The following is a 12,528-nucleotide window of genomic DNA, read 5'->3' as shown; positions in this document are numbered from 1 at the left end:
AAAAATTTACAGTAGCCACAATGATTTACCTTTCTATTGTTGGTATAAGAGACGGAGGTGGAGCGCCTGGTGGAGGAGGAAAACCTGAAACATTCAATCATAAGATAAAAAAAGTTAAGAGAATGTACATTTAATGTCAAGAGTGAAACAAAGTTGTATATCACTAAATTTCTCTGGGGACATAACATGCTTCTCTATGTTATAATGGACAGAAAAAAATGGAGCTTAAACTTATAAACAGATTTTAGAGTAATAAAACTTTAAATGAACAGTCTGGTCTAATACACAGAGCACAAACTGGGAGTCAGGACACCCGGTCTTATTTTCAGCACCACACACAGCCCATTTTGTGAGTATGAGAAAGTTAATCTCAATGCCTTACCTTTTCATATATAAAACAGTAGTAGTGTTGCCACCAGATATGTTATACTTGATATATTTTAGAAGAAAAGCAAATACATTTACCTCTTTCAAAAAATGTTTTGAGTTTTAGCTATATAGAAAGTTCCTTAAAATGTATAATTTATAAATAAAATTTTACCAGATGTAATAAATGCTTAAGGCTGAGAACATCCATCATAAAGTATGTTTTAAATAGCACAACCCTAAAAAACTATTTTACAAAGAAAGGCACATAATGTAGTTTTGCATTACTTTGGAACGAAAATATTTTGCACCTTTTATATCATGAGGTCTGCATTCTCACAATAATTCACAATACCTAAATGAAATACCACAGAATATGGCTAAAAGGGACTTTAACAATTAATCTACTCTACACTTTCAAATTCAGATAGGCAATAAAACATCCCAACAAAAGACTTTAAGATTCCACAACTTAAGATACTAATTCCTTAAAATACCAATCCCTTCCAAATGTTAACAACTCTTACTATTAGGAAATGCATTAAATTATATAAATCAAATTTCTCAGACTACAATTCATATGCTGTCCTGAATAAGGACAAAAAACAATCTATTGTCATATTTTCTATCACCCTCTACATATTTGAAAACACTTCCACTTAGGCCTCCTTTTTAATATTCTATGTTAAAATGAATCCCAGTCTCTTAACCTTTCTCAAAAGTCCAGTTGCTTCCAACTGGCCTTGCTTCCAGTTGTTTCAAATTCACCATGCTCATCTTCACTGTATCCAGTTTTAGGATCTATACGTCCTCCATTAAAACTCTTAGTATACAGTTTAGCAATTACCACATCAGTCCTAGAATCCACAATCCTATTTTATACAGTCATACAATCACATTTCTCTTTAAACTAAAAAGACACAGCAATGATTCCTTTATGACTTTTCCTGGTGAGTCTTCTTTAGCCACATTCATACACAATCAGTGACTATTCCATATCTAAATTTGTATACTCGCCTGTGCTACCTAAACCACTATTTTTGTTTATGAAGGTCATTTTGAATTTAGACCCACCCTTCCAAGCACTGTCACTTCTCATTCTGTTTCTATTTGGCTTTTAATGCTGACCTCAGTAAACACACTTGCTATAACATTTGCATCACACTACCAAAAATAAAAAACAAAACTGAAAAAAATGTAAAAATCACTGGACCATGTATAAACTATTGATCATACCATTACAACAATGAACAATTTAATCACCACTCTTAGACAACCATCTGACCAATTGTCAATCTACCTAAACTGTGTGGTTCAGAACATATTTTTCTCACGATACTGAGTTATGCCAGCAGGGTATAAAAATCAGAAACCATGATAAAGTCAAAATAAATACTCTTTCTTTTCTGTTGCATCCACTTTATCATATAAAAAAAAATCCCTGGTCTGAAAAAATTTTAATAAAAATGTTATTTTATATCCTATATTGTTTTCTTCAACCAATTGATATGGTGAGAATTTTTGCAAAATCTCTATTTCTACAGAAATGGGTAAGACAGATATAAGAAAACTAAATATCTTAATCAAAACTGGAATGAAGCAAAGGCAGAGCTGAAAATAGGACCTTGAAATCCCAATAGCCTATTCCATATTCTAACCATATCAACACTGTCCCTCCTGTAACTATAGGCTTGAAATTTCATGTTTATTAACAATGATGGAGAAAACATGGAAAAAGTTTTACCTGGAGGTGGTACAGTTATTGGAATACCTAAAAAACAAGTGATGAAATTTAATATAGTAACTGGATTTTATAACCTGTTATGTATTTATGCCATCACCAAAAAAAAAAAAAAAAAAAAAAAAACTCTTTGAAATAAAACCCCTCGTCTCATTTTCCTCACTCAAGAGAAGCATTCTGTTTTCTTGCCGAGGACCAACAATTTAAGTATAACATCTGACTTCCTGATGAAAACCAAGTCTAACAACTTGGTAACAGGTTTCCCCCACAAGTTGTAATCACAAACAAACTTAGACATCAACTTAAAAAGCACACTTGTGCATACACAAATATCAAACTCCATGAAATTAACACTAAGTTTGATAATCAACATCTGATTTTGTTATTTTAATAGGGAAATTGATCAATAGGCTCTTTAATACTGTAGGTAGTACAAGGTAACTCTGAGGATGAGGGATACTCATTTAGTAAACTTTTGTGGGACATTCAAGTGTTGATTTGGACTGTTTGTTGTTGACAGGAGTGGGGAAAGTTTACTTCCCTTGATTTGTGGAAGCAGAGCAAGGGGCACGGCCAATTCATATATATACACCCCCAGGGCACATTAAGGTGTGGAGGATTTACTTCTATGGGTGTCACAAAACACTAATTTGAGTGACTCTCACTAATTTGCACACATAAACTAAGAAATAAACTGTGTATGAAGAAACATTCTAAACTTATATTGGTCAAATGTGCCCTTAAATCCTAATGTAAAACTTATGTGGCATGCAAACTGTAACAACTTTTTGTTTGAAGAAAAATGACATGAGTAGGAAAATAGAAAAAATTAAAAACTTTTTCATGGACATTTTATACCATAAATAACTTCAACACAGCCAAAATGGTTTACTAAATCCTATCTTAAAAACTGTATCAAAATTAGTCCAAAAGAGGAAAAATATTCTAATTCATTCAGTAAATATATGGGGGGAAAATGAAAACAGAATTGCTTTCAAATGTATTCTTGTCAATGGAAACATCTGCTAATAATTTATTCAAAAATTATTTCTTATGTTTTACCAGAATAAGAGGTTTATATAAAAAGATTTTAAGGCAGGGAGTAGCCTTAAAATGGAGAATGAAGCACCTGATTTAACCACCCATGGAATAAAAGGATATGCTAAATTTACAAAACCAACAAGATTGAAAAAGATATGTAAGGCAGCCATGATGTTTCAAAAATCATTAGGCCTCCATAAATTTACTAAACTGATCTACACTTAATGGCAATTCTCATCCATCCTGAGGTTACATTGCTGCTTCCTAAATTACTAAGCTAAAATAATCCAGCAAACACTACAAGCCAGCAAAATCCCAGACACCAAACTAAACTGGAAAAGTAAGAAAGGCAGAGCGTACTAAACTTTCTTAATATTTACTATGACCTGATTTTCTTTAAAATAGATTTTTTTTTTAGAGCACTACTGAATTTCACTATGTGACTACATTTAAACCCTAGTTTTCACATTTAAACACGTGATAATTTTCTAGGTGTGTAAGGTAAAGACTATCAAATTCAGCAACCCACTCTGTAATCCTAATAACTTTACCATTTTGGCTAATGCTCACTACAGCTTACTACAATGTGAATTCATGCAAAATAACTAAGAAATTACTAGTCAGCCCTTTCAAAATTTATTCCTCAAAACATTTAAGTTGTCAAAATGTCACAAAACATCAATGATAAAAGACAGAACTAAATTGTTAATTATGCTATAAAGGTGGTTAAAATTATAGCCTGCTTTTAATTTGAATTTTACTACAATAATATCATCGGGTAGATTTTTAAAAATATCAACTGGAAGGAATTAAGGACACAAAGAAAAATCATACTATGTATATAGATGCCTTTCCAATCAGTATCTAACGCCAGAACTAGAAAAGGCCCTTCTTGTGAGACCTCTACTTCACCTAAGATATTTCAATGTAAATCTTTATTAGTAAATGTTCACTGAAACTTAACTATAAAGTTGATCAAACACGATACAATCAATTCTCAGACAATTATCAAATGTATATTTAAAATCCAACTAAGACAGTTTAACATATAATGGTAGGCCAACATAATTCTTATCTAAAAATCATTATTTAGTATTTGACTTTTGTTAACAAAGAGAAATAGTGTAAGGAAAGAAAAAAACTTGTCTCAAAAATCCCTGTCCTCTCCCTCAACACTCTCACCTTCCTGGCTAACACATGTGCCGCCTAGCCAACAGACTTGAAATACACAAGACAAGTATTGTGTTTCTTTTCTGCATCCTCTATCTGTAAAATAAGTAGGAAAAAAATGTTTATTTTCCTGGAAAGCCTTATTTTAACCGTGGTAAAAGTCAGATTTCTAGTACTGGCCAAAAGCTTTTGGAAAAGTAATATTCAAGTTCTAACAGGATTGAACAGATTAGTGATTTTGAAACTTTAGTGATCATCAGAATCACTTGGAGAGTTTGTTAAAACACAGATTGCTGGGTCTTTCCCCTAGAATTTCTGTCTCAGTAGGTCTGGAGTGCAGCCAGAGAATCTGCATTCCTAACAAGGAGATGATGACATTGTTGAGCAGAGACTATGCATAGAGAATCACTGGATTAGACTCTAAACTTCTCTTTTGCACTGCTGAGTACCTCAATGGTCAATATAAGTCAAATAAACTCCATTCCAAATTTTTATGAAACAAACAAAGCATGTGACACTTTGAAATAAAGTCATACAGCTGGCATGACAGCCTATACTATCTGGCATCCTCAAAAGAAAAAGAAAAGAATTTAATTTTTCCAGTATACAACAATTAAGAGTACTTAATTGTAAAGCATGAGGGTAGGGGACCTGAAATCCTATTTGGGGGACTGAAGGAATTGAAGCAAAGAAACAGAAAGGCAGCAGTCCTGCAAAACATATTAAAAGGAATTTAAATGTTTTTTGTATTTTTTAATTCTCACAAAATTAAAAAGCTCTGCACTTGACAACAACAAATAAAAACTGAATAAAAATTATCTATGACCTCATTCTCAATGTATCCCATCATTATTTTGTATGACTAAGGCGAAAAAGAGCTATGTAATAGGCCGCCTCTGACATGGCTTCCAATGATCCTTGCCTCTGGGTATTTATGCCTTTTTATAGGTGTATTTATATCCTTCCCTTGAGTGCAGGCTGGATATAATGACTTTTTTCTAACAAACAAAATACAGCAAAAATGATGGGATGTCACTTCCACGACTAGGTTTCAAGAGACAGTGAGTTCAACATTGCTGGTATCTTCTATTATCTTCTCAGCACTCAGGCTTTGATGAAGCAAGCTGCCATGTTGAAAAGATTCAACAAAGAGGTGAATGAACTTGTAGATGAATCCTTTCTGTCAAGTCTGTGAGATGACCATCTCAAATTTTGTAACAGACCTTGAAGCAGAGGACCCAGCTAAATGTCCCATATTCCTAACACACAAAAACTGTTCAATAATAAACATATTGTTTTAAGCCACTACATTCTGGAGCAATTTGTTATGAAGCAATAACTAATCATTACATATAGTAACTCCCTATCATTTCTCTATTCAAATGTGAAAAAAAAAAAAAGCATGGCAGAATTATGTGAACTATGCTTCCTTCCTATTTCTCACTGGTAAGTTCCAAATTTCAACAGCATTATTATGTTATAAATAAATAAACTCAATCACTTTTCTTAAGTCTCTAATGATTTCTGCTTCAAAGTCATTAAGCTCATATGTAAGTTTTGCACAAAAAAATTGAGTACAATACAAAAAGTCAAGATTTATAAAATCATTAAATATCACCTTCATCCACATGCTTTTCAATGTATGAGTATTCTTAAAATTATATACTATACACACACATATATCACCTACCATCTACTCTTTAAAAAAAAAGAAATAGAGTATGTAATAATATAAAACTTTTTTAATAATTAAAGTAAAAATTAATTATAAAGTACAAAAAAGAATGGAGGTAATTTTAAAAGGAAAAAAAATGTCCAAAGGCACTATGGTCGCAAAACTTAAAGCAACAAAATGTTACCAGCATAGTAAAGTCTATACCTAACAGGTAAAAAAGATGATTTTTTGCTAACCATAAATGTAATAAACTATTTCATCCTTATTAGGATCCCTTAATCCTCTAGTTTATAAAATAATCTACAGGCTACAGAAAATAAAAATTCTATTAGACAAATAACATCTCGTATAGAAAAGTCAGTATTTTTGCAAAGAACTTATAAAAGAATTGAGCTTTATAAGCTCATATATAATCACAAAATGGTTGGAAGAGTCACACAAACAAAAGGAAAGTATTAAATTTTAATTAAATTCTATAAAAGCAGCATCTATGGTATATTAAAAATATAACTATTATAAAGGGGGCATCCATGGGGAAAAAAAGACACTAAAATTCAACATCCTAAAGAAGCTTTCAATTTCTATTAAAGTTACATTTAAATTAATTTTTATTGTACCAGAATATACTACTTATTACGGATAATTAGCATTATTCTCTATTTTCAGTTTATTAAAAATACTCAGACTGTTAAGTTTTCTAAATATAGAAAAACAAAACAAGAGAAAATGAGTACAGTTCTCAAAAACTTCAAGGAATTCTTTTGCAGAGGTACTTCCATGTAATACATTTTTGAAATGCTTACATTTTTCGCAAACAGCATCAGTTAATAAGCAGATTTGCTGTGTGAAAACAAAAAAATCTTCATGGAACTATAAAATAAGCTTAATAAATGTTATATTCATGGAATAGCTTCTCAGTTAAAGGGTCAAAATTGTACTTCCTCAAGGGTGCTAATAATATTCATCTAATATAAGCCAAACTTCTGCCAAAGGAACAGTTCTCAAAGTGTTACCTGGAGATTCCTGGGGGTCCCTATGACCATTCTAGGAATCCACAAGGTCAAAACTACTTTCATAAAAATACTATGTAATTTGCCATTTTCACCCTCATTATCTTACAAATGTAGAAGAAGTTTTCCAGCGGCTACATGACATGTGAAATTACAAGATTTAACAAGGAAACAAGAAGGAGAATCCAGCTTTTTTCTATTAAGCCACACAAGTAAAAAGATTTGCAACAGTGTAAAACAATGGCACTCTTTGCACTAAATGTTTTTTTGATGTTCTGGAAAACCAATTTTTTAAGAAATGTCTTACTGCTAATATATAATGGATTTATTACTATGAGTATTTTTAAAATAAGTATTTTAAATATAATATTTTGTTTTAATATCTAATACAAAAAAATAGACGTAACACAAATAAAAGCTTGCTGGGGTCTGCTTTTTTAAGAGTGTAAAGGAGTCTGTGACCAAAAAAATTTTAAGAGCCAGTGTGTTGGAACCAGATTCCTAACAGAAAAATAATCTAAAGACGTGGCAGGCCTTGCAAGAACTGCAGAAAGACTCCAGACATGAGCTGCTTTTCTCCCTAACCCCATGTATCATCGCTAACCCAAAATCAAGATATTTAAGAAATAAACAAGATTTTTAAGTTCATATAATGTGTAGTATTATGTGACTAATAAGACAGCGATGTACCTGACAGTCTTTTGGGAAGGAATCTAATTCCTTCTAAAATGCTGAATCTTACTCATTTTGAAATCTAGATAAACAGCTAAACCCTATATCCAACCTTTAAAAAAAGGATGGCTTGTCTGTGATCCAGACTAGTTCAGTTACATCACCATAAAGCAAAGAAAGGGCTTTCTTCAAAGTAGAATTCTACTCCTGAACTAGATTTCAATTTTTCCCAAGACATACAGAACCAGTCACATGAGCCTTAACACAGATTAATGTAACAAGAAATGAGTTAAACAGAGTATGCCTTGTCTGTGTTAATAAACTCCATCATTAAAAAAAGAAGACAAAATATGATGACACTAAAGTAAATTAACATTTAAAAGCCTAAATTAAAATTCTACCATAAAATGTAATATAGGTTGACAGTTTAAAAATTTACAATCATTAATTATTTTATTTAAAAACAAGTAAGTCAGACACAGAAGGATAAATGGAATGATTCCATTTATATGAGGTACCTAGAATAGACAAATTCATAGAGAAAGAAAGAAGAGAGGCTACACAGGACTGGCGTAAGTGGCAATGGGTTATAGTTTAATGAGCACATAGTTTTTGTTATAGATGATGAAAAAGTTTTAGTACAGATTGTAGCGATGGTTGCATAACATTCTGAATGTATTTATTGCCACTGAATTGTACATTTACAAATGGTTAAAATGATAAATACTTTGTTACGTATATTTTACCACAATAAAAAAAACCCACAAAATCAACTACTCTATAAATCAATCCTTCCAATTTTACATTTTTTCTTCTAGTAAATTAAACTAGTTTATTCAGTAAACATAGACTTAAAACAAATCAGGCAAATAGCAAAACTTCAGTTAGCTGGATTTTCAAAAACAAAATCTGATTCCTCCTCTTTACAATCTCCTGAACTTCCCTACCCACAAATATATATGCATGTATTTCAACATCAAGGAAATACTTTAAAAAGGAAAAAAAAGCTTTTAAAACACATTTTTGGGATGAATACACATAATCCAACAATATAGCTTTCTTGACACAGGTAATGATTCAGTTCAACATAGTTAATGAAAACGGCTTTCGAGCAAAACTGACTGCAACAGAATTCTGGTTCTGCTACTTTTCTAGCTATTATCTAAATTTCTTAAGCCCCCGTTTTCTCATCTGTAAAAGTAGAGTAATATCTACTTCAGATGTCAACATTAAAATTGAGACAATATAAGAAGTGCCAGTGCCTTCAATAGTAAGCATTCAATAAATATTAGCTATTATTTCTATTATTACTCAGTGAAAGCATGAAACCACACTTAATATATTTCTGGGGAAAAAAATTAATAGAAACTACTCCTCTAACTTTTCATACAAATCTATTGTGACCAGAAATCCTTTGTTTTCTGTTATTAACAAGGTTTTGTGTATGTTTGTAGAATGTGTTTGAGGGGGAGAGGAATCAATATACCTCTCCTATTCTGTTAACTATGTTACAGTCTCTTGAATAAGCATTGTCTCTATTATCTCATCATTGCTAAGGGGTAACTATCAATTTACACAATTAGCCAAATATAGAGCTGACTATAAATTTTATCCTCCAAAACAGAGCATTTCTGAAGGAATAATAATTATGCTGGGATAAAAGGTGTAACGTAGGACTTTCTAGGCAAATCTGGACACATGGTAACCCTATTTTTGAAAAAACTGGTAGCATCCCAAAATATGGGCATAATATATCATGACTTCTTTGTCTAACCATACACAGGACGATAGTTTTAAAAACTTAGCATTTAAAGCTAATGTTAACAAAGGCAACATTAAATATGTTTAAATTCTCAAATTATTTTTTTTCCTTTTAGTATTTCTCAACAAAGCAAAAAGAAAACCCAAGGTTTCTCTAAGAAAAAAGGAGTTTACTTATTAAGGCAATACTTACAAAAAGACTCCTGAGCCACAGCTTTCTTTCATTAGCTGCTTATGATTCATAAGGTGATCTAAATTACGGCAAACTCAATAGAACATACTGTAATCATGTGGTTCTGTGGTAAATGGCAACTGAAAATGTGGCTTTAATCAAGGCCTACATTCAGCTTGCATGTGTCTATGCAGCCATAGTGTTGTTTAAAGCCAGTGCCCATTCTGAGTGGTAAGTGCCTGTTTGACCGTACCAACCGTCAACCTGAAAAACCCCGTGTTACAGATACATAAATATGCTTTTAATTCAATTAGCTAACATATTTAGGGAATGTCAAGTATACTTAAGATGTCTGCGATTAGCACGGTGGGGAAACACAGATGAAAATACAGTCCTACGCTCTCTTCAACAACTCACAATCTAGTAAAGATGAGTAATTCAGTTAGCCTCAACTTACAAATATTTGGTTTTAATATAAATTAATAAATATCTTCCCTCACCTCACTCCGGCAAATAAACCAGTTAGGAATTGCTTAAACCAGCATTAGAATTTATCGGAATTTGTATTCCTTAAATGCTGACACAACATGGAAACATAATTGAAGTAAGTATCAAGGAAATCTGGATAGGTATTTAAAATATGTAGAGCATATTTAGTTGAAAACTAAATATGAAATGAATAGCTTATGCAACAGAAAAATAATCTGTTAATAGTATAATACCACAGATAATCTAAACGTTATTAAAAGATTTGTTATCTTTATAAACAGAGGTTACATGGCAAAGAAATGGGAGTAATTCTATCATTTTGAAAAAAAGCCTACTACCAGATAACACCATTGCCTAGCAGCAGTATCTTCTGGAGCTATTAAATATTCTTATACCAGTGAGGTATTTTTTCATCATTAATTCGTATCATCATCTCTCTCTCACTTTAATAAACAGCTACTGTTGAATTATGTTAGCCATCTGCTATATACTGTATAAGCTAGTAAGAAAATTTTTTTAAATCACTTTTAGTACCTAGTAAAGTTTAAATAAAAGATTACAGAAGCAATCTAGCATAAGGACTATTATCACATATATTGATCAACTTTTGGTCTCATTAAATCAAATATGTTCAAAATTAACTATTTCTACATTTTATTGTTTACAGAGGACAAAGAACTCATTTACCAAACACTAATCCTCATTACCTTCCCTTTTTATTTAGTTAATTCTCACCATATTAAACACCTAAGAATCGTGGGTCCAATCACAACTTCTGAATGGTTTCAGAACAAAAATTACTAGAACAAGAAATTCATTGAACTTTAGAAGTTGTCTAGAGTAAGCCCCTCTAATCTATTAGGTCTTTCCTTCCTCTATTTTTGACACAACAGATTCTCTAAAGCCAGAGTCACTTTTCACAATAATTTTCTTATACCTTTTGAAGGCAGAGGTGACAACAGAAGGGAATTAAAGGTGTGATTGTAGGGCCGAAGATGACTAAGGGAAGTACTAGTCAGATACTTTATTTGCCTCAGTACTCTGACCGTAAGTGGCATCTTAAAACAAAGACAGCTCTCTTGTAAATGCAAAGTGAGTGAGTGGACATGACATGGCTCTTTAGTATAAACTAATTTTATACTAAAGCAAATCTTAACATATATTACACATGTAATTCTAATTAGGACCAACAGCTAATTTTTATTATTTACTATCGGCATTCTTCCTAGAAAAAAGTAATTATAATTATCTCAATTGATCTTGTTAGTTTCATTAAAAACTGGTTAAGGGGGATAAATATTGAAAGTTTATTGGGAATAAAAAACCAAGGCCACTGGATAAAAAGAAAAAAGTATAAAATTTAGGGATTAGCTGTATATTTTCTCTATTGCCACTAATCTAGTTTTTAATAAATAATCAAAAGTGGCTAAAAATCTGATTAAAACTTACATTAATTTTCTGTCTCATTTAAAAGAAGTTAAATACCAGGTACTTGGCACCCAGAAGCAGTGTCTTACAAGGAAACCAGTATATAAAAATGACCAGACTGAGATTTTCATTCTAATCTCTTCATAGGATGTAATTTTTTTTTTAACCTACTCCAATGATAAAAGTATCTTTGATTTTTTTTCTTCAAAACAAGTTAATGTAGTTTACAATTCAATATGGATTTATAAATATACAATTAGCAACTTTAGTTTGGGGATCACCATCATACTTTTGGAACATGGTTTTAGTGTCCTGTACATTCTTCTCTATGTTAGCACTGTCTCTGTTCTTTGCTGAAACAGCAAGACATGTATGTATCTGTTTCAGTGTGAATCTACTGAAGATCTAACATAATCAATTTCATATCTATTACTTTCAATGCAATGCAATCAATGAAGATACTTTCAAACACATATTTTAATTGTTAAATTCAAAATAAAAGAAACACTCACAGGTTGTTTCCTCCAAACCTACCTGGTGGTGGAATCAGAGGTGGAGCGGTACTGACAGTGGGAGGCGGCGGAAGAAATGGAGGCGGCGGCAGATGGGTGGGAGGAGCTCCCGGGGGGAAGAAAGGAGGTGGTTTGCTAAAATTGTTGTCTACTTCAGTAGCAGATCTTTCAGAAAGGACCTAAAATTACAGCATAATTTATTGAAAAGATGAATAAATGTTCTTATCTGAATTAAACTCAGTAAATTAATTACAATTAATCTGAGAAACAAAATAAAGTTTTATTCACATACACGTATTTTGGGGAGGTGCGACTAATTTTTCTCTGTGTGTGCTATGTGTGTATATACACAGATGTGAGTATATAATCACACATATTCAAAGCGTAGGAAAAACTGAATCATTATAAAAAATGGTTAATAAGAAATAATTACGTGATAAAAATATTTTAAACAAGAGACAAGTACTTTATAAATATAATGTAACATGTAT

The 12,528-nt window shown here is 31.7% G+C and overlaps 1 protein-coding gene across 30 annotated transcripts in view; it reads right to left on the bottom strand.

The window, feature by feature from the left end:
* FIP1L1 (factor interacting with PAPOLA and CPSF1) overlaps nucleotides 1–12,528 on the bottom strand; it is a 63,049-nt gene that overhangs the window by 15,603 nt on the left and 34,918 nt on the right. For 17 of the 30 annotated variants that reach the window (XM_074324550.2, XM_019740135.3, XM_019740132.3 and 14 more), the window contains 3 exons: nucleotides 12,060–12,216; nucleotides 2,111–2,137; nucleotides 30–84 (listed from right to left, as the gene is read on the bottom strand). In XM_074324550.2, the coding sequence (XP_074180651.1) occupies nucleotides 30–84; nucleotides 2,111–2,137; nucleotides 12,060–12,216 (239 nt within the window). The remainder of the gene's footprint in view (nucleotides 1–29; nucleotides 85–2,110; nucleotides 2,138–12,059; nucleotides 12,217–12,528) is intronic. The other 13 variants (XM_019740136.3, XM_074324547.2, XM_074324549.2 and 10 more) reach the window with 1 other exon arrangement.

Source organism: Rhinolophus sinicus, chromosome 1, assembly GCF_057876585.1.
Source record: "Rhinolophus sinicus isolate RSI-liver-muscle chromosome 1, RSI-T2T, whole genome shotgun sequence".
Taxonomy (NCBI): domain Eukaryota; kingdom Metazoa; phylum Chordata; class Mammalia; order Chiroptera; family Rhinolophidae; genus Rhinolophus; species Rhinolophus sinicus.
Note: the sequence above shows the minus strand (reverse complement) of the source record. Positions and strands in the feature narration are given on the sequence as shown.